Below are 23,697 nucleotides of genomic sequence, written 5' to 3'. Positions count from 1 at the left end.
AAAGTTGGCGACAATGGATACTGAAAATACTTTCCTCAAAACGCAATGGGCTTAGATATAGAACACCTTGCCCTACTCTCAACTATTCATTATGTTTGAGTTCAACAGTTACATAAAAATTGCATCAACTAGAACAGGAACCTAGGAGCAGGAGTAGGCTAGTCACGCTACTGAGCCTGCTCCACCATTCAGTATGAGTATGGCAGATTATCCACTTCAATGCTTTCTTCCCCACACTATCCACAATCTCTTTGGTCAATGGCATTTAGAAATTGGTCACTCATGACCTTAAACATACACAATGACTTGAGCTTCCACAGCCCTCTAGGTTAGACAATTCCATAGCTTCACAACTCTCCGAGTAATAAAATGTCTCCAAGGTGGTTTCCCCTTGGTTCTAGATTTTCAGTCAAGGGAAACATCTTACCTGCGACTACCCTGTCTGTCCTTTTAAGCATTTTGTGGGTTTCAGTGAGATCACCTCTTATTCTTCCAAACTCTATGGAATGCAATCCCAGTTTCCCCAATCTCTTCATAGGACAGTCCTGCCATCCCGGAAACAAGTCTGGTGAATCTTTGTTACATTCTCTCCATGACAATAATACCTTGCCTAAGATAAGAAGACCAAAGCTGCACACAGTGCTCCAGGTGCAGTCTAACGAAGCTTCTATATAACTAAAGAAACTGAAGTGGCACGGTAGTTAGGATACGATGGTTCCTGCCTCACAGCGCCAGGAACACAAGTTCAATTCCAGCCTTGGGTGACTGTCTGTGCGGAGTTGCACAATCTCTCCATGTTGTGTGGGTTTCCTCCAGGTGCTCTGATTTTCTCCCCACTCCAAAAATGTGCAATTGCCAGGTTCAATTGCCATTTAGTGTTAAAAGGGATTAGCAGGTTAAATATCCGATGTTATGATGCTGGAGACTGGGTGGCATTGTTGGTGTAGGCTCTATGGGCCAACTGGCCTCCTTCTGCACAATAGGGTTCCATGATTATTCCTGCACTCAAGTCGTCTTGTGATGAAGGCTAACATACCATTAGCCTTCCGAACAGCTTGCTACGCCTGCATGTTAACTTTCAGTGACTTATTGACAAGGACATCCAGGTCCTGGATATAAAAAGGAAGAGGCTGGCTAGGGTGAACGTTGGTCCTTTAGAGGATGAGAAAGGGGACTTAGTGGTAGGGGATGGGGATATGGCTAAGGTATTGAATAACTTTTTTGTTTCTGTCTTCACGGAGGAGGATATGAATAATTTGCCGGGTGTTAGCGATGGAAAGGTGGTAGGACTGGAGGGTCTTAATGACATTACTGTTACTAGAGAGGCGGTGCTCAACAGACTGGAGGGGCTGATTGTGGACAAGTCCCCAGGACCGGACGGAATGCATCCGAGGGTTCTGAAAGAAATGGCGGAGGTTATAGTGGATGCACTGGTGGTTATTTTCCAGACGTCGCTGGATTCCGGGGAAGTGCCGGAAGATTGGAAAACGGCTAATGTTACGCCGTTGTTTAAGAAGGGTGCCAGGCAAAAGGCAGGGAATTATAGGCCGGTTAGTTTAACGTCTGTGGTAGGTAAAATGTTAGAATCCGTCATTAAGGAGGAAATTGCGAGGCATCTTGAAGGCAATTGCTTGATAGAGCAGACGCAGCACGGTTTCATTAAAGGGAAGTCGTGTCTGACAAATTTACTGGAGTTCTATGAGGATGTGTCTAGGGCGGTCGATAGAGGAGAGCCGGTGGATGTGGTCTTTCTGGATTTTCAGAAGGCGTTTGACAAAGTACCTCATAAGAGGTTATTGCAGAAGGTCAGGGGACTTGGAGTTGGGGGTAAGGTGTTAGCGTGGATAGAGGATTGGTTGTCAAATAGGAGGCAGAGAGTGGGGGTCAACGGGTGCTATTCGGATTGGCGGATGGTGACTAGTGGAGTGCCCCAGGGGTCGGTGCTGGGGCCTCAGCTTTTTACCATTTATATAGATGATCTGGAGGAGGGAACCGAGGGTAGGGTGTCGAAATTTGCGGTTGACACCAAGATTGGGGGAACGGCAAATTGTGCGGAGGGTGTGGAGAGTCTGCAGAAGGATCTAGATAGGCTGGGCGAATGGGCCAGGAAATGGCAAATGGAATTTAATGTTGGCAAGTGTGAGGTGGTCCACTTTGGTAGGAAGAATGGTAGGAAGGACTATTACTTACGGGGCGAAAAACTGCAGCAGGCGACGGTGCAGAGGGACCTCGGGGTCCTTGTGCATGAGTCGCAAAAACCCAGCTTGCAGGTGCAGCAGGTGGTCAGGAAGGCGAATGGGATGCTGGCCTTCATAGCGAAGGGGATTGAATATAAAAGTAGGGAGGTCTTGCTGCAGCTGTATAGGGCATTGGTGAGGCCGCAGCTGGAGTACTGTGTGCAGTTTTGGGCGCCGCACCTGCGCAAACATATTTTGGCCTTGGAGGGAGTGCAGAGGAGGTTTACTAGGCTGATACCGGAGTTGAGGGGGTTGAACTATGAGGAGAGGCTGAATAAACTAGGCTTGTACTCGTTGGAGTTTAGAAGAATGAGGGGAGATCTCATTGAGACGTATAAGATGATGAATGGGGTGGATAGGATAGAGGTGGAGAGACTCTTCCCGCTCAAAAAAGACAGTAGGACTAGGGGGCACAGCCTCAAGATAAAGGGCGTTTTAGAACGGAGTTGAGGAGGAACTTCTTCACTCAAAGGGTGGTGAATCTCTGGAGTTCTCTACCCATTGAAGTGGTGGAGGCTGCCTCGCTAAATATTTTCAAGAAGCGGGTTGATGGGTTTTTGATAAGAGAGGGGATTAAGGGTTATGGGGAGAGGGCCGGAAAGTGGAACTGAGCCACGACAGATCAGCCATGATCTTATTGAATGGCGGGGCAGGCTCGAAGGGCCAGATGGCCTACTCCTGCTCCTACTTCTTATGTTCTTATGTCCTTTTATACATCTTTACTTTCTAATCTCCCTATCACTTATGAAATACTCTGCACATCTGGTCCTCCTACCAAAGTGGATAACCTCACTTTTCACATTATATTCTATCTGCCAGGTCTTGCCCATTCATCAAGTCTGTGTAATTCCTCTTGAAGTTGCTATACATCTTCCTCATAACACACAATGCCACTTAGCTTTGTGCCATCCACAAACTTGGAAAAATTACATTTAGTCCCCACATCCAAATCATTGATGTATATTAAAAGTTAGTGGTACATTATCTGTGGCCCGAGTACTGCTCCCTGTGGTACTCTATTTGTCACAGCCTGTCAATATGAGAATGACCCCCTTATGCCTATTCTGTTTTCTGCCTGTTAGCCAATTCTTAATCCATGCAAGTGTATTAACTCCTATCCCATGTGCTTTCATGTTGAAAATCCAAGTATACGCCATCCGCTGACTTCCCTTTATCAATTCTGTTAGTAACATCCTCAAAAAACCTCAACATGATTTCCCATTCATCAATCCATGTTGACTATGCCCAAAGAGATAATTATTATCCAAGTGCCCATTTATCGCATCCTTTATTTTCACTAATACTCATGTAAGGCTAACGGGTCTGTAGTTCCATGTTGTCTCCCTCCCTTCTTAAATAATGGAGTGACATTTACCAACTTCCAAACTGCGGCAACCTTTCCAGAATCTATAGAATTTTGGAAGATGATCACTGATGCATCCACTATCTCCAAATCTATCTCTTTCAAAACATTGAAATGTTGGCCATCAGGTCCGGGGGACTTAGGAGCCTTTAGTTCTGTTAATTTCTCCAGTGCAGCCTTCTCCAATATAAGTCTCCTTAATTCCTCATTCTCTATTCATATTCAATTCACACAATGCAGAACTAACTTAAAATATAATTAGATTGAAGAAACACACAGACTGGTGGAATGGAACATGACCTATTACTAAACTGTCTGATACTGAAGAAAAATAAGTTACATGGTAGTCACCTGACATTAGATTATAGAACACTTTAGTTTTCCCATTTTTTCTCATCTCCGCATGCAGGGATCCCTGTAAAGCCAAAGTGATCAAATAGCCACTAGAAAGGAAAAGCAATTAGAAGAGGGGAAAAAGGAAGCAAATGCATTGTTTAAAATTTGCTAGTCAGATTTTAGGAAGTTACATTCTTGCTGAAAGATTTGTGCCATTAGCTTTACACGAAGCCAAATCTTATCTTCCACCTTTAAGAATGAAGGACAGAAAATGCAACTATAGTAATTAGAATAACAGTGATTTCAACATGACTTTGAAAATTACCATAAATCCCCAAGGATTATATCAATGCTTTAACACTAGTATTAATGGAAGAGTGACTATTAAACTTAACTGTTTGAACACCTAAAATTCATGCCACAACATTAAAATTGGCATTGTATACCTCATACTTCGGTTTCAAGTAACCTATCAGCAATGAAAATAAATAATTGATAAATTGCGTTTTCAGTGGGGCAATGTGTGGTAGATTTGTGCTGTAACGTACTTTGTGAAATAGTGGGAATAATGCATATGTTCACACTATATTCTGCACACAACATACTCCCTAATCAAGAGACACAAGATTACACATCCTGGGCTATTCTTAACAGCTATACTCTTTATTATAGATAAACATCGCAATATGCTTCAAGAAGTGTAGTCATAAAAACGGATGGCAAACCAGAGGATTACATGAAAAAAGCTTAGTCAAAAAGGTGGATTTTAAAAACAGCGGGAGTGGAGGTATTCAAAGTCGAATAGGAGTCAAGATTGTGAAAAGCCTGGTTCAAAAGGTAGGTGGGGAGGGGGTGAAATCAGTGCCAAGTATACAGTGTCCATGGCAAGAGCTGAAGACTATGGCTTTGGTCTTCCCAATGTTTGGGAAAGTCGCAGTTCATCCAATATTGAACATTAAACAATCAATCTTACAGCGTAGAAGCACTGAAGGGGTAGAGAGAGGTGGTCGGAAGGTAACCTGACTCAGGTTTCAGATGATGTCACCAGGAGTAGCATGCCAATTGGGAAATGAGTGATTCAAGATTAACAGAAGTTTAAAAGTAAAAGACATGGAACTGAGATTCGCAGCCATTAACAGTGAAACCAAGCAAAGATGGACCAAATGAGCTGGACAGTGGAGAACAACCATTGCAGGATCATGTTTAATCATATCTTAGGTTGCAGAGGTCAAGGATAATGTACCACTGTCAGACAGCATATAATTTGTGAATTTTGATAGGACCATTTCCATGTAATAACAACAGTCAGAAACCTAATAGGAGATATTCAAACATAACGTGGGAAAAACAAACACAGACTTGGAAGGTGCCACATGTTTAAGGACTTGGAAGAAAAGGGACCTTGGAAAAACAGTTGCTGAGCTCCTTTAAAGATATTTTTATACTTAGCTTTGTCAATCCAAACAAAACAATGACAGTTAATTATCTGACTGCCACTGTAATGGAAGAAGGTTTATTATCAATTAAGCAGTTACAGTTTATCTTAAAGTTCAGAGGTCTTGATGTTGTCAAAGTTGTATTGTTTTATATTTGTATGTTGGAGAGTCTCACAAGTAGGTATGATTAGATGCAATTGTAACAAAACTGATCTCTAGTGACCACTGCAAATTCATAATGACTTAGAGAATTCGTATTAGGTTCCCAATAGGCATAGTGATTCTTTATGATAGAATTTCATAATGGTAGGGTTGAATTAGCATGGAAATATATTTTTGAAGAATATAATTTTGTCCTGAATTGATATAACTATAAAACTTTCTACAAGATGGTGTCAGAATTATATAATGAGAAAAATATTGGCTGAATAATTCAATCACCCACCCCCAAACAGTCATACCAGTGCCACGTGCTTGGAGGAGCAGCATCCCTCACATTGAGACATATAAGATGATGAATGGGATGAATAAGATAGAGGTGGAGAGACTCTTCCCGCTCAGAAAGGACAGTAGGACTAGGGGGCACAGCCTCAAGATAAAGGGGGGGCGGTTTAGAACGGAGTTGAGGAGGAACTTCTTCACTCAAAGGGTGGTGAATCTCTGGAATTCTCTGCCCGTTGAGGTGGTGGAGGCTGCCTTGCTAAATATTTTTAAGACGCGGGTTGATGGGTTTTTGATAAGCGAGGGGATTAAGGGCTATGGGGAGAGGGCGGGAATGTGGAACTGAGCCACGACAGATCAGCCATGATCTTATTGAATGGCGGGGCAGGCTCGAAGGGCTAGATGGCCTACTCCTGCTCCTATTTCTTATGTAATGCGTGTTGTAATAGCTAATTCAGTGACTAGTTAATGCTGCGTCACCTCTGTGTCTAAGGGGCTGAAGTTTAAGAGATGGAGAAGAAGTGCAAAATATTATTGTTGATCTCCCATTAGTGTTCCTGACATAAGCGTGTAGTTCTGACTCAATGGAATGAATATTGCGGTTAAGAAGCAACTATCTTGTGTAATAGTCAAATTAGTAATGTAAATTGACCATAAACTGAACTGGACCGGCCTTACAACGATTACAAAATCAATTGAGGGGCTGGGAATTCTGTGGCAAGTAAATTTTCTCTCAACTCCCCAAAGCCTGAACAGTATTTACAAAGCACAAGTCAGGAGTTAAAACTTTCAACTTTCAGGAGTGTGATGGAATGCTCTTCATTTGCCTGGATGAGTGTGGTTCCAACACACTCAAGAATCTTGACACCATCCACAATAAAACAGCCTCATCCACCACCTTAAACATTTAGTCCCTTCCCACTGATGCAAAGTGGCAGCAGTGTGTACTATCTACAAGATGCATTGCAGCAACTTGCCAAGGCCCTACAATGGCACTTTCCAAACCCACTTCTGCCATCTACATGAAGAATGGCGGCAGGCAATTGGGAATATCATCACTTGCCAGTTGCCCTGCAAATCTCACACTGTCCTGACATGAAATAATATTGCCATTTTTTCACTGTCACTGCGTCAAAACCCTGGAACACTAACAGCATTGTGGCTGTACAAACACTAAATGGATTACAGCAGTTCAAGAGGGTGGCTCATTGATAAATAGAAGCTTTTACCACAGTTTGAAAAAAGAAATCATAAGTTAATAAACATGCAATAAATTTTCAAACCTTGACATTGCCATTTTGTGTATTTATAAAATAGTTACACGAACATTTGTTTTTCCTTCAGCATTATCTTCATAATTTCTTTTACCTCATTTTTTCTAGTTTCAAACTGCTTCCACAGTCTGAACAGCTCCAATTTAGTAAAAAGCTTGTCAACAGAAAACCAATTACGTTGTTTTACTCAACTAAGTGCTGAAGAATCACACCTGCAAAGTTGGTGTGTTTGAATTTGACAGAAGTGGTGCCCTTAAAATAATTCACTCATTGGTGAACTTAGGATATATCCACTAATGAGAAAGTATTGCTGAAAGTAGGCCTTTCATAAAAAGCTGCCCTTTCCACCAAATATAGGGACAGAAGTAGGCTATTCAATTGTTATTCAATCACATCATGGCTGATTAATACTTTAACTGCATTTATCCATCTTTATCACATCTCCCTTAATATACTTAGCGGACAAAAAAAATCAATCTCAGTCCTGAAAAATTCAATTTACCGAGCCTCTACAGCCTTTTGGGGAAGGAGTTCCAGATTTTCATTCCCTTTGCATGTGAGTAAATGCTTCATGACTTCACTCCTAAATTCACTCCTTTTGTAATAGAATCCTCACCAGAATACCATTATCATTTTAAAAACTTTGATTAGATCACTCCTCAATCCTTCTAAACTAAATGCCATGCAAAGCAATTTTAAACAACCTGTTCCCATGATTTAATCCTTTAAGTCCTGGTTTCATCCTGGTGAATCTGAACTGTACCAGTTTCTATTTAATATTGAATAATCCTGAATAAAACCTTACATACACAAAAACAAGAGAGGAAGCAAAAAAAGAGCATGAATGAGCACCAGAACCAATTCCAGTGGTTCACCTTCCAATAAACACTGCTTGGTGACCAGTGGGACAATCATTGCATTATAGATTGAGCTGCAACATAAGTTCATGACTTAGAAGGGATGCATTCTATAAAGTGGTACGGTAATTTGGCAGATGCTTCCTACTCACCCCTCAAGGCAATGATGATTGAAAAACAAGTTCCTATCTTCTTTAGTAATGTCAATATTAAAACATCCGCAGAAATATTTCAGATACTATACTGATTACTCACAAATAAAGTTAAGTAACACGTTAATGTTCTAGGTGGGGAAACTCTACTCTAACTTTTATAATTACAAACACTGGAACAACAATTTAATGTTTGTTGAGCCATAATACCTTTAGTTGAACTGATGACATTGAGTTTCAATTTTGAATAAAAAAGTTTATGTATTACTAAAGATAATATGCTAACATGCAGTAACTATTTAGTACCATGGTTATACTTGTCACTTTCATGTTAAGAAACACTTTTACCTACCAGTTGATGGAGGAGTAGGTGAAGATGGTGATGTTAGAGGAGAGCTAGCACCAGAGCCTGCAGGAAAAATTAGAGTTGTATTGGGATGAATGAAACTGTTTACAGAGCACATTGATAAAATGAATATTTTGGTGCATAATAGGTTTACGATATGCTGAAGGAACTACCAAAGGGGTCAGCAATCTAGCTTTTCCTTAATTTTCAAAAACATTTCTCCCCATGCTTCACATTGTTACAAATCTGTACAATGGTTAATTCTGAGAAGAGGAACTAGTTTTCATACTGTGCCCTTTGCAGGTCGTCTGTGTCATGTTTATAGTGCGTACAGGCTGAATTCTGTACAAGTCATATAAATGAAATACATGTAAAATCCATTTGATCGGTAATGAAAAACATCTAATAAAAAGTTAAATTCATTATCAGCAATAAACAGGACAAAAACTTTATTCAATATTGTCATCAAATGACTTTCTTTGGATCAGCGTCACGCACCCTTCCTACGTAACCATGTGCTACCACATTAACCTCTGGGCAGTAATTCACAAAAATAAAGATGACCAGTAACTCTTTTTTCTTAATCTTTTCTCTGTCTTTCACAAATATATTTATAGCTTAAACCCTTGGCTTGATAAGTAAAATTATAGAATTAGAATCTGAATTTGAATTAAAACAAACTCTGAGAGGTTTACTTTTATAGTCTTCTTGCTCCCCCTTAAAATAAATCATTTTTAAAGATGTACTGAAGAAAAGAAGCATGAACAAGCCCTCAATGAATACCTTAAATGTCAATGCCTTGAGAGCCAGCTGTGAGTCCCTTGATAACACACACAAAAATAAAGGCTGTACCGAGGGAGTACTGAACTGACAGAGATGCCAAATGAGATTCTCCAGCCTCTCAGCTGCTTATTTCCTGCCAGTAGGAGGTGGTGCATTGTTTGCTAGCAGTGGGATCTCTGGTCCTGCCACAGTCAATGGGAATTCCCACTGACATCCGCCAGGCCAGCAGGAAATCTTTGGGAGGGAGTGCACTGCCGGCGGGGCCAGAGAATCTCACTGGTGTGAATGGTTGGAAAATTCCAGATTAAACATTAACATAAAATTCCTCAGAGCTATCCTGATGGGCAAAATGCATCCCCGTACCCAGGGCACTACCTATCCCTCAATCATAATCATTAACGTAAATTTATTTGCCCATAATCACATTTCTGTTCCGGGGGGGTTTGGTGTGTGTATAAATTGGCTGCTCCTACATTCACACCAGTGACTATGTGTCAAAAGTACTTCACTCACTGAAAAGCATCTGGACACTGAAGGGTCACGAAAGGCAGTATAGAAATCTAAATCCTTCTTTAAGTTAATGAAGCCTTTGAAATACTTCCTTAAATATTACTGAATTAAACCTTGGTACTATTCGCTCAAGTTGATTAATAAAGGAGTGTTAACAACTATTAGCATAAGAAATAAGGAGAGGAGTGGACCACATGGCCCATTAAGCCTGCCATTCATGGCTAATCTTGGATCTCAGCTCATTTTCCTGCGCATTCTCCAGATCCCTTAATTCTGAGACTCTAAAACTCTGTGCTTTTAACGTATTAATTGATGGAAAATCCACAACACTCTTGAGGTAGACAATTCCTTGGATTCACATCGCCTTGAGCAAAGTAATTTCTCTACATCCAATTCCTAAATGTTTGGCCACTTAAGCTGAGACAGTGCCCCTGTGTTTTAGATGTTCTAACTAATAGAAATAATCTTAGTGTCCACCTTATCAAGCCCCTTCAGGACTCTGTACGTTTCAGTGGGATTACCTCTCATTCTTCTAAACACCAGAGAAAATAAGCCCAATTCACCCAGCCTCTGATCATAGGACAATCCCTCAGGCACTAATTTAGTGAATCTTTGCTTTACAAAGTGGAACAAATTGGCTCACATCAGGTTTCACCTTTCCATTCATAAACGGCTGACAATCGGTTAGGGCTGGCACTAACAATATTTTCTCTTACCTGGGATGGGACATTGCATCATCAAAAGCCATGACAAAAATGTAAAAATCTACTCAGTCACGACAGATTAGTCCAAATCAGCAACAATGAGTGATGTGTCCACTACATTGACCTATCATTCAAATCCCTGCAACTCTATGATTCTAGTTCAGATTGATGACATGAAGACTTTCTTTAAGTTGATGCCCAAGAAAATTCTCTACTGACCTCCCTACCTCATAGAAATTAACTGAAATCATCTGAAGCTGCAATCACCCAAGTTCATCTTCACTTTGGGTTGCTTTGTGCATAACTTTATAGGATCACAGAATCCTTACAGTGCAGAAGAGACCATCCAGCCCATCAAATCTGCACTGACTCTGTCATAGAATCTTACTCAGGCCCACTCCCCCCTCCCCCACCCCAACATTTTCCATGGCTAATCCATCTAACCTACATACTAAGGTTACCTATACTGCCCACAGTACCAAAGGTGCCATCTGACAATTGCCACAATACATTCAGTGAATATACTGGTGCTTCTCAAACAAACCCCAAATACCCTGTCTACTTGGTCCATATAATTTGGCATCATACTCCTTAACTCTATTCAACAAATCCACCAGTCTGGGAAAACTTAGTTCTTCTTTTGGTACATATAATTTCACCATTCAGTAGAATTCTGACATGTTATTTCACTTCTAGATATTACACTGCACTGCCAATCTCTATCTTTTGAGAAAGGATTCTCATTTGGGTAAGTAGACAATAGGCATCGAGAATGAACTATTTCGTAAAACGTTTTTGCAGGCACGGTGGTTAGCACTGCTGCCTCACAGCACCAGAAACCCAAATCCAATTCCGGCCTCGAGTCACTGTGGAGTTTGCACGTTCTCCCCGTGTCTGTGTAGGTTTCCTCCGGGTGTTCCGGTTTCCTCCCACAGTCCAAAGATGTGCAAGTTAGGTGGATTGGGCATGCTAAATTGCCCCTTAGTGTCAGGGGGTTAGCAGGATAAATATGTGGGGTTACAGAGATAGGGCTTGGGTGGGGTTGTGGTTGGTGCAGGCTCGATGGGGCAAATGGCATCCTTCCACACTGTAGTGATTCTGATTTAATTAATGCCAAGATGGTCTGTAGCTCCATTTGAAAATTAAGAGGTTAATCAAAGAATTCTCCAGTGTTTTAACTGTTGAAAGTAACTCCTGAAGACAGATCTTCATTTACTGAACTTGAACTGAATACCAGATGTAATTTCAATTTTAAAAAATGCCTACCAGAGTTTACATTGTTTGAGTTACTGCTTTTAGCTGAGACATCCACTTCATTTTCAGTTACAGACTGTTTTGACTTCTGCTTGTGAGAAGAAGCATGTATTTAAAAAGAATGCAAAACACTTGTGTAGTACAACTATACCATACTTCATTCATGCAACCAGAGAAACAGCAAACTTCAATGTATCGTGCAATGCTCATTAAAAATGAACATGCAGTAAAGCAGATGAAAATATAAAGTACAGATAGCTGCAAATTAATTCAAAAAGCCTTTAAAGAACAAGTAAAACGATGTAACTAGACCTCTATTGAACCAATTTTTGATACCTTGGCTTGCTACAATAAAAGAACAAAAAAGTTTCATTATTTAAGAAACAAAGCCACAGCTTTATAGACTTTTAGGACTAAAATTATAAAATATTTATATCAAAATATTAAATATAACCATAACTAAACGACTTTATTGCCTTATTTATCATTCTAGTAAACAGTATAAATTCTATAATTTCTCTTTACAAGGTGTTCAGTTCAAATTATATTTTTACCAAAACACTAATTTAAAATTCTGTAACTGGGACAATAATCAAAATTTTTAAAAAATTAATTTACCTTCCGTGCTAAAATTTTCCTCCTCTTCTTCTCTTCCTCTGAGGCATGATGGGACTGTGCCCGTGCCAGCCTTTTATGCCGGTGAATCTTTTGGAATAAAGACAAATGGAAAATTTAGTTCTTGGTTGCAAATAATATGTCGATAGTGTTTCAATCATCATACCAGTGTGTCTGACCTACTGGCAGATGAAAAACTAAGGTATTAGGACTTTGAGTTTTTCTGTTATCAAGACTTCTTCTAATCAAATCAGATGGTAGGAAACATTTTAACAACTTTTGCCTGCCGTACCAGGTGGTAGCTGAAATGACATCTACATTACATACTGATGCACAGCCATACATTGGCTCTTCTGCTGGATGGTTGCATGCACATATGCTAGCAAAATTCAGCTCTCAGTATACATCAGACTCCTCAGCAAAAGTCTCGCTTGTCAGTCGGCCAACTGATAACTGACTTCTTTCCTACTGCATTTGGACAGTTTAGTTATCCCTCAATTCATGCATAGGCATTTGTAAAACCATTTACAATGCAGAAAAATGGGAATCTAGCATTTTCCTCTTCACTTTATTCTTTCCTTTACATCTCCTTTTCTGAAGACAGTGGCTCGTGCTGGTGCACGGTGCTGCGGGTGCTGACTAGCCATTCATTTTGAATGAGTTTAGATAAAGAAAGGTGGCAGGCTTTTCAATGATAATGAAGCAAGCCTAATCCTGATCACAATTTACCAACATGAACTTTCCAACAATAACATTTAGGATGAGGAGCCCTAGCTGATTGTTCCCCTTCCTGGTCCAAAGGCATAAAGGCCAGCTTTAGCACCTTTACATCTGGTTTTGCCAAGCTGGTTTATAAATATTCCCTATTTACTCAGCAATAATTACATGTACAAAAACAGACATTTAAATCAAATTAAATCAAATTAGAAATTTCCGAGTAATAGTGAGTTTCTGAGCATTGCTGCAGTATTTCTACAGGAAAATGAAGATCTGAAAGATACACTACTTATCAACAATCTTGAGTGTGGGTGCTACTGTTTCATAACGTATTAGCAAGTTTCAGAAATTTTCAAATGCTCATGCTGAAAGTAGTCTTTTATTAAATAGATTAAAACTATTAGAAACCGATCAACGTATCAACATTAAAAATTAACCCACAGAAATCCTGAATGCTGCAGCTGCAATTTACAACCAAAATCTACTTCAAAGTACCTGATATAATCAGCAATATTTTTTACTTCAATCCCACACCAGAGATGTTTGAAATAAAGGAATGCTTGTCTTGATACTTTATCACTTTAGATATGGATTGTAAAACATGAGGTTGTTATAAACAGCGTGATGCAAATATCACATTAGCTACAGTTCTGGAAAAGATAGTCTTGTAGATGTTACTCTTGGCACAGAAGCCAAATCATCCAGAAAAAAAACTTGATGTCACTTGCAGTTTAACTATGCAATAAAATTTGACCAAGTCAGATGATACTCAGGCAAAGACCAAGCACATTACCATCAACCTGATGCCCTTTAACACTAATCCCCAAAACAAAACCTGAAAACAACAAAAAAAGAGTGCAGATGCAATCAAAATTATATTTCTATATATTGGGATTAAATTTTGATAATAGGTTCCAAGGGAGATACGCACTTTAGGTTTGAAATGACATTTGCTCTTGCAATCATAGCATAATTTCTAGGCCAAATTCTCCCCAAAGAATTCTAAGCGTCAAATTCATGTGAAAACTGGAGTAATTCACGCTATATTTTTAGTGGGAGTTGAGAGGAATCTCCCACATTCTGTACACTGCAGAGGTCACTAGTGTGGATATCATTAAATTTCAGGGAACAAGGCCTATTCCTGCTGACAAGGCCAGCAACAAAGCACTAAAAAGGCCACTGCGCATGCGCTGATTTGTCAGTGCCGAAATCGGCGCATGCACAGTAGCTCTACTGCTGGCCAGGTTGACTCCTGCCCAGCCCTGCAATCCCCCCCACAGCCTGATTGCTGGCCCTCTGACCATAAGCCTCACTCCCTGCCTGATGGACAGTGTCAATGTGCCCCCTGAGCATTGGCACTTTGCTCCTTGGGCAGTGCCAGGGATCAGGCTGGCACTGCAAAGATGCCAATGCCCAGGGGCACCCGACCCTCTTGGGGGGGGGAAGGGGGCCTGATCGTTACCTGTTCACTCCAGCAGGGTCAGACCGCTTAGTTCCTCGTTAGTGGGTAGCTATTGTAATTTCTGCTGGAGTCCCAAAGATTTCAGTCCCAAGTTCACTAATCACTTTAAATTACATTAAAATGACTGTTTAAATTGTCTTTGCGCCTCCCCACCGATTTCTGGTGCAGAGCTGCTGCCAGCAGGGCACAGACGCATGTGCGAACCCCGCGAATCAGCTGACACAAGAATCTCTCTACCAGCTGCACTAAAAATTTGCGCAAAAAATTTAGCAAAGCAGGGTGGGAGAATCGCCCCACCCCCCAACATATTATTGACTTGTAACATTGTCTGTGTTACTTTCTTCAAAGTTATCATTTAACTCACAGCTTTCTGTTCTTCATTTAGCCTTTTCTCCATGCACTCTTTTGCTGTTTTTAAAGCCTCCTTCAGCTTAGTAGGCATCTGTTACAAAAAATAATATTTCATAAACTAAACACATCGTCGGTTTCCTTTTTCAGTCCTTACATATATAAATGGCATTTATTTAAACTGCTTTCCTTGGAAAGAAATACCAATTTACCTAAAAATGAAAATTAAGTTCCACTTTGTGCCATTTTTATAAATCATCAACAACTGAAACTGATTTTTTTTTGCATCCACATTTCTACTTACATTTGACTGACATGCATTTTCAAAGTTAAAAACATAGGAACAGAAATATACCATTAATTCCCATGGGCTTTAAATAAGAAATGGTTATTCTGTACTTCAACTCCTTCCAACCTTTGTTCCATATCTCCTGATACCCTCATCTTACAAAAATGTATCTGCCTTATGAAAATTTCAATTGATTCTGCATTTAAAGCCTTTTGGGACCGAGTTCCAGATTCTCACCACCACATGTAAAGTAAAAGCAGATGGAAATGAACTTTCAGTGTGTTATGTGGAGCATAGGAGGACCATCTTGGATTTGATGATGATTCATTATAATGCAAATTGAATGCTTAGTGGCAGCTTCATAAGATTTATACAGAATCCTGCGACCAACAAGAAGAATAGAACCCCCTGTGATAATTGAGATGGTGCAATGTTTAAAACAAAAGATAACTATTCGATAGGTTTTACTGCATGCAAGGAAATATTATTGGAAAAAGTAATCATTGAATACAATATACTATATGGATCATCATTCAAAAATAGTGCTTCAATTTTACTGTAAAGTATTTTTCCTCATGATTAAAGGAGATCCACTGAACATAGTTTTTGCAAAATGTGAGCAATAGCCAAGAAATTGTGTTCCTAGAATATAGTGAGGGCTCAAATTGCCTTTAAATTATTTTACTAGAATGTACCAGAAACATTAAATCTCAGTTATGTTATGGCTTTGATCCATAAGAGAATTTAAAGCAACAAATTTAACAGCACCGAAATGATTCAAACAAAACAATAGCTAACAATTATTAAAAGTAATGATGCCTGAAACTTACAGGCTCATCTTCAAGCACTTATACAGCTGACATTTGTACTTTCCACTTGGGAAATTGTTTCAGTAGTAGGTAACACCACAATAAGAGTGGCAGAGAATTCACCACACATGCATTTACCTCCTAAATAAATTGTAACCTGTCTTTATTTCTATGGAGAAAAGAAGGGAGCAAAATGGAAGAAATTAAAACAAAAATGCCAGAAATACTCAGCAGGTCAGACAGCACCTGTGGACAGAACAAGTGTTAACATTTCACCTCGAGCTAACCTTGCATTTCTATTTTTCTCCAGTTCTAATATAAGAGTTTTTAAGGCAGTGGAAGGGGAGTGAGAATGGGAAAACAAAAGAGAAAGTCTGTGATAGGCTGGAAGGCAAGAAAGATTAACAAAAGATTTCATGATAAAATAGCTAAAGAGAGTAGTAACAGATAAAGTGAAGAAACAAAGATTGTGTCCAAATGAGGCAAGAATGCTATATAACCATTGAATACAGGGGGAAGGGATAAAAGAAACAAGATAAGACCAATCCCAGCAAAACAGAGAAATAGAAACATATAAAACAAGATGGAGGCCAAGCTGTACTATCTAGGGTTGTTGAATGTATTGAGTTCAAAGGTTATTGAATGCCGAGTCAATAAAGATGGTGTTCCTCAAGCTTGTGTTGGATTCATTGGAGTACCAAAGCAGGCCACAGACAAAAAAGTCAGAGTAGAAGCTAGGTGGAGAATTAAAACTACAAGCAACGAGAGCTCAGAGTCAAGTTGCAGACTTAACGGCGATATGATGTAGTCAGATATGATTGGGTGACCGCTCTGCACTCGTTTCACTGCATTCTTTATTTCTTCATTACCACACTCTTGGCTTTTTCACCTTGAAATCTCACGTTACATCATCTCCCCTGCCCTCCATCTTATCACAGACCTTCCATTTGATTCTTCCTGCCACCTCATTCCTTCCATCTAATTAAAAATCCTTCCACCGGGTAAAAAAACCCTTACTTCTCTGTACTTCTGTTTGATGAAAGTTCATCTCAATCTAAAACATTAACTCTGTTTTTCTCCACAGATTTCCACCGACCACACCATTACATTTTTGAACTAAAATGCAAGTGTTGGGAGGCACCATTGATTTTTTAACTTCACACAGTTCACTTGTTATTTTCATAATGGCTTGGGTGTGATAAAGGAAGTGATAAAGATTTCTAATGCCTTAACACTAAATTTGTCATTGGAATTGTTGCAATTATATTAAATAAAAACATAGCTAGCATGCCTTCCCCATGTCCTAGCAGGTCATTTAAAACCTGTAAAGAACCTAGAATGTATAGAATACAGAAAGTGGAACAAACTACCACAAGGAATAGCTGAGGCAAATAGTATAGATACATTTAATGGAAAGGAGTTAAGCATGAGGGACAAGTTATGATTACAGGATTTGAAGAAGGACCAGAGAAGCCTGTGTGAAGCTTGAGAACTGGGATAGAACAGATGGGCCAAAAGGTCTATTTATGTTCTGCAGACTTAATGTAACTTGTCAAAGCTGATTAGAAAACGACCTATCATAGTTTTAAGAAGGGGCATTTAAATTTGATTCAATTCTATCTAAAAATGTTGACTCAGCAAATGCTGTCACATTATAGCATTTAACAACATTGACAAAAAAGTTTCTTCTGACCTTGTATTGATTTTTGTCCTACATTCACAAACAGACATCTCTTCAGTAAAGTGCATAATAGCCTTACCTTAAATTGGGGCTTCTCAGTATTAAGCAGCAAAACATCAACAAATAACCTAAAAGATTGGGAATAACATCAGTTATTAAACAACTAACAAATAGTAATTAGCATCATTATGAGGATTTGCATCATTTCTGCATTAAGTAACTGCTGCTATTCTTTGGCTCAAAAAACCAAACAAACCCAGTGTATGCAAGTATTTAAAGTAAAAATATTGCAATGGTTTTCTTTAAAATGTAAATGAGTAAGCATAATGTTACTTATTTCCAATTCATGTCTAACCCTAAACACCTAGTACTCCTTTATGATTTTCCTAATAGGAGGGGCAGTTACACACACTGGTTGGCTGCAGAGTTTACTGTAAACTTACAAGGCTTTGATGCTTGTGGGCACGGAGAGCATTCAATATGATGCAGCAACATTGCCAGCTGCTGTGCCTTTGCTTCAACTGTCCAAAGATTGCTGCCGTGCAGGCGATACTGATGGGGAGAGCCTTAACCATGGCAAGCACATGCATAATTTAGTTGGGAAGCATCCCTTCCAATTGCACACTGAGAAAATTAAAGTGGGCATTGATAAGTCAGGAAATCCTTGTTCAAAGCTCTCCCCAAATATGCTGAAGTTATATAAAAAGATAATTTGGAGATTGATGCTGTAACCTCCAAAGCAACAGTTTCAGCATTCATGGCAGATGCTCCCATATGTCATATGTTAGACTTCAGCCAACAATCTTTCTTCTGTGGTTTCAACAATGGCAGTAGAATCACTGGCAAAACCTTAAATTTGTAGTGTGCTTTTGCAAATAGAAATCCTCCTCAGATGGCATTTGGTATGCTATGGACAGGATAGAGGCACACAGCACTTCTGTATCTGCTCACAAACTGCATGCAGACAGACATGCAGAAGCCTGCCCACCCACCCACAGACACACTCACAAAAAGGGAGATAGAAAATAGGAAATCTTACACAACAGTAGAAAAGTCACATAAATTAATATTAATACATGTGATTTCCACAGTCCAAAAAGTCAAAGTCCAGAGAGGGTTTCCTTCATGGCTGATTTTAGTCCAGATGAGTTTCTGATTGGAGGCACCAACATGAAAATCCTTGATATGAATGCAATGCAGCACAACAGGATTTCTGTGTTTAGGCCACTTGGCAGGCGATGGTTCTGAGAAGTTTAAACAGAGGGCCCAATTTTATCATTGTGTTGCATCTGTTTTCAGGCGTGAAAACTTGGTAAAGTCTGGCGTGAGTCTGGCGCCTGCCTCCACGCTAGTTCCCCCTTCGTCAAGGCTGGAAAGTGGCCACGATCAGGACAGCGTCCAAAATGGGTGCAACAGCCATTTAAATGCATTTGCATGCATTTAAATTGACTTAATGGACTGCATGCCCAACTTGACCAGCATTTCCCCCTTTACCTCCGTGTTCACCCATACAGAATCGGCGCAAAACAGACATGCTCAATAGAAGTCTCATTCGGGCGCTCCAGTTAGTGAGGAGGTAGGTGCAAGCGTCTGATGGCTTTCCGCTTGAGATTGTTTAGGGGTGGGGGGGGAATAAGGGGCCAGCAATCAGTCTGAGTGCCAGGAGGGTAGGGGGATGAAGGGGTCAGTAACGTTGTGGGGGTGGGGCAATGTCTTTGGGTGGCTCGGGAGGGACGTGGCAGAGGAGCAGCATTTTACCTTTTTTTCTGTGCATGCACAGTTCGAGGCTCCGATCAAGGCTGCAGGATTTTGGGCACGTTAAGCCCCAACCACAAGCTTTTGCAATGCAATTTGGAATCGCTGATTTTTCTTTTTAGGCAGAGTGCGTATGGGGGTGCCTGAGAACAGGTCTAAAAATTGAATCTGAAGCACTCCCAGTTTCAAGTCTGCCAAGCACATGGAATCAAAATGGTGAAATAAGACTCGATGTCCAGTTGCTTGATTAGCTGGGAGTCCTACTAAAGGTCTGTTTGATTAGTTGTAGACACAGTAAGAAGTCTCACAACACCAAGTTAAAGTCCAACAGGTTTATTTAGTAGCAGACGCCACTAGCTTTTGAGGCTCTGCCCCTTCGTCAGGTGAGTGGGGAGTTCTGATCACAAACAGGGCATATAAAGACACACATTCAGTTTACAGAATACTGATTAGAATACGAGTCTTTACAGCTAATCAGTTCTCAAAGGTGCAAACAACGTGAGTGGAGATAGCATTAAGCATAGGTTAAAGATATGTGTATTGTCTCCAGACAGGACAGTAAGTGAGATGTTGCAAGCCCAGCAAGTCACGGGGTTACAGATAGTGTGACATGAACCCAAGATCCCAGTTGAGGCCGTCCTCGTGTGTGGAACTTGGCTATCAGTCTCTGCTCAGTGACTCTGCGCTGCTGGTGTTCTGAAGGCCGCCTTGGAGAACGCTTACCCGAAGATCAGAGGCCGAATGCTCATGACCGCTGAAGTGTTCGCCAACAGGTAGGGAACAGTTTTGCCTGGTGATTGTCAAGTGATGTTCATTCATCCATTGTTGCCTGGATCCCCAATGTACCATGTCTCGGGACATCCTTTCTGCAGCGGATCAGGTAGACGAGTTGCAAGAGTATGTGCCATGACCCTGGTGGATGGTGTTCTCATGTGAGATGATGGCACCTGTGTCGATGATCCGGCGTGTCTTGCAGAGGTTGCCATGGCAGGGTTGTCTGATGTTGTGATCACTGTTCTCCTAAAGGCTGGTAATTTGCTGTGGACAATGGTCTGTTTGAGGTTGTGCAGTTGTTTGAAGACAAGAAGTGGAGGTGTGGGGATGGCCTTGGCGAGATGTTTGTCTTCATCAATCACATGTTGAAGACTCTGGAAAAGGTGTTGTAGCTTCTCCGCTCTGGGGAAGTACTGGACGATGAAGGGTACTCTATCCACCATGTCCTGTATTTGTCTTTGGAGGAGGTCGGTGCAGTTTTTCACAGTGGCACGTTGGAACTGTCGATTGATGAGTCAAGTGCCATATCCTGTTCTAATGAGGGCATATTTCAGTGTCTGGAGGTGTCTGTTGCGACGTTCATCATCTGAGCAGACCTGTGTATACTGAGGGCTTGTCCATAGGGATGGCTTCTTTAAACATGTTTAGGGTGGAAGCTGGAGAAGTGGAGTATCGTGAGGTTATCTGTGTGCTTGCAGTACAGTGAGCTGCTGAGGTGACCGTCCTTAATGGAGACGTGTTTGTCCAAAAATGCAACTGACTCCGGAGAGGAGTCCATGGTGAATCTGATGGTGGGATGGAACTTGTTGATGTCATCATATAGTTGTTTCAGTGATTGTTCACCATGAGTCCAAAGAAAATGTCATTGATGTATCAAGTGTATAGCATCAGTTGAAGGTCCTGTGCAATGAAGAGGTCTTGTTTGAGCCTGTGCATGAAGATGTTGGCCACATTGAAGTGCGAATTTGGTCCCCATGGCTATTCCATGTATCTGGATGAAGAACTGGTCGTTGAAGGTGAAAACATTGTAGTTCAGGATAAAATGGATGAGTTCTAAAGTTGCATCTGGAAACTGACAGTTGTCGGCATTGAGTACTGAGGCAGTTGCAGCCATGCCATCGTCGTGGGGATGCTGGTGTAGAGCGCTGAGTCATCCATTGTGACAAGGAGTGGTCCTGATCAACTGCTCCACGTGTGCTGAATTTCTGTAGGAAGTCCTTAGTGTCGCGACAAATGCTGGGGGTTCTTTGTACAACGGGTTTCAGGATGCCCTCAACATAGCCCAAGAGGTTCTTGCACAGGGTCCCATTGTCCAATACGATGGCCGGGTATGTTTGCCTTGTGTACCTTTGGGAAGCAGTAGAGATTTCCAACACAGGGAGTACGTGGGATGAGAGCACAGAGTGCTCTGAAGGTCCAGATCAAAGGTCTTGATCAGAGTGTTGAGTTGACAGGTGTGTTCTTTGGTTGGATCTGCAGGTAACTGTCTGTAGTGTTCCTCGTTGCCCAGTTGTTGGTACACTTCTTTGCAGTAATCCGTTCTGTTCAGTGTGACGATGGCCCCTCCTTTGTCTGCTGGTTTGATGACAATGTTGCAGTTGGTCTTAAGAGCGCAGATGGCATTGCGTTGTGCTTGGGTGATGTTCGGGGCTGTCTTGTGAGTGCGGTTGACGTACCTCCTGGTGGCTTGGGCATACACGTCAAGTCGAGGGCAGCGGACTTCTGGAAGAGTCCAATTGGACTCCTTCCTCTTTGGTTGCTGCACTGCGGATCTCTCTGTTGGCTGGTCCGGTTCATTGGAGTTTGTGGAAGAACTCCCGCAGCCTCATTCACCTGATGAATTCCTCCGTGTCCGCTGCGAGACTGAAGGGGTCCATTTTGGTGGTGGGGCAGAAATTGAGCCCTCGGCTGAGAATTTCGACTTCATCTGGTTGAAGCGTGTAGTCCAACAAGTTGACAATGGACTTCCCTGCAGTGGTACTGTTTTCTGCTGTGGTGCCGGGGGAGGCTTGGTTGCTGCTGTGGTGATGCCGAGTTTCTCAAGTTTCCTGTTCCTGGTGTGCATGTAGAAGGTGTAGTTCCTTTGCCTCATCTGCTTGGCAGAGTATCACAGCTGGTCTGCATCCTGAGCACTGGTTGAGAATATGAATTCTATCTTGGTTTCCAGGATGCAGCATTTGCAGTATGAGGTGGTTAAGGAATGTGAGAGAGGTGCAACGGCAAAGTCTCTCAACGTAGTCTGTGTTATAGGTTGACCTGAGTGGGTTCGTGATCTGTCGTCCTTTCGGTATCTTGTCTGCTTTCTTGTAGAAACTTGATGCCTGTGTCGATATGCGCGATCTTCTTGGAGATCACCCCCACTTCTCGCTGTCAAACAACTGCACAACCTCAAACAGATCATTGTCCACAGCAAATTACCCAGCCTTCAGGAGAACAGTGACCACAACACCACACAACCTTGCCACGGCAACTCTGCAAGACATGCCGGATCATCAACACAGATGCCATCATCTCATGTGAGAACACCATCCACCAGGTACACGGTACATACCCTTGCAACTCGACCAACGTTGTCTACCTGATATGCTGCAGGAAAGGATGTCCCGAGGCATGGTACATTGGGGAGACCATGCAGATGCTACGACAACGGATGAATGAACACCGCTTGGCAATCACCAGGCAAGACTGTTCTCTTCCTATTGGCGAACACTTCAGCGGTTACAGGCATTCAGCCTCTGATCTTCAGGTAAGCGTTCTCCAAGGCAGCCTTCACGACACACGACAGCTCAGAGTCGCTGAGCAGAGACTGATAGCCAAGTTCCGCACACGAGGACGGCCTCAACCGGGATCTTGGGTTCATGTCACACTATCTGTAACCCCCATCTGTAACCCCAAGCCTGGGCTTGCAACATCTCACTTACTGTCCTGTCCGGAGACAATACACATCTCTTATTGCTCTCTCCACTCACATTGTCTGCACATTTGAGACTTGATTAGCTGTGAAGACTAGCATTCTAATTAGTATTTTGTAAACTGAATATGTGTCTTTGTATGCCCTGTTTGTGATCAGAACTCCCCACTCACCTGACGAAGGGCAGAGCCCGAAAATTAGTGGCATTTGCTACCAAATAAACCCGTTGGATTTTAACCTGGTGTAGTGAGACTTCTTGCTGTGTTTATCCCAGTCCAACACCAGCATCTCCACACCATGATTAGTTTTAATTCAGCAAACTAAGGGTTTCCTAGTTCTTAAAGGAAAATAAGATTTCAAAATTGTCACTCATGTCACGTGACCTTCTTTCCCCACAATGATTTTAAAGGGGCATTTATCTAGTCTGGCTTTGGTTTCAGGACTGAAAAGAGTTGAGGATCTTGTGTCAGGATGCCATTGATCCTGTGACTTCGCTAGAAGGGTAAGCTTATCAAGATGCAAATGACATCCAATGTCCCCACAATTGTCTCCTTTTGAAATGGAGCTGGAAGTCCCAAGTGCAAGATGGATCTGTTAACACCGCTACGTAAACAATGGGGATCAGTCTCCCATCCCGATGAGC

General features: G+C 41.4%; 1 protein-coding gene across 4 annotated transcripts in view; it reads right to left on the bottom strand.

The window, feature by feature from the left end:
- Positions 1-23,697, bottom strand: part of pxk (PX domain containing serine/threonine kinase) — a 70,546-nt gene that overhangs the window by 8,246 nt on the left and 38,603 nt on the right. For all 4 annotated transcript variants that reach the window (XR_013885836.1, XM_080182923.1, XM_080182921.1 and 1 more), the window contains exons 13-17: positions 17,694-17,742; positions 14,852-14,929; positions 12,312-12,398; positions 11,706-11,781; positions 8,449-8,505 (exon numbers count right to left, since the gene is read on the bottom strand). Coding sequence is in view for 3 of the 4 variants with exons in the window: in XM_080182923.1 (XP_080039049.1) it covers positions 8,449-8,505; positions 11,706-11,781; positions 12,312-12,398; positions 14,852-14,929; positions 17,694-17,742 (347 nt within the window). In the remaining variant the exon portion in view is untranslated. The remainder of the gene's footprint in view (positions 1-8,448; positions 8,506-11,705; positions 11,782-12,311; positions 12,399-14,851; positions 14,930-17,693; positions 17,743-23,697) is intronic.

This window comes from Carcharhinus amblyrhynchos, chromosome 3, assembly GCF_965287045.1.
Source record: "Carcharhinus amblyrhynchos chromosome 3, sCarAmb.v2.hapA, whole genome shotgun sequence".
In the NCBI taxonomy this organism is placed as follows: domain Eukaryota; kingdom Metazoa; phylum Chordata; class Chondrichthyes; order Carcharhiniformes; family Carcharhinidae; genus Carcharhinus; species Carcharhinus amblyrhynchos.
Note: the sequence above shows the minus strand (reverse complement) of the source record. Positions and strands in the feature narration are given on the sequence as shown.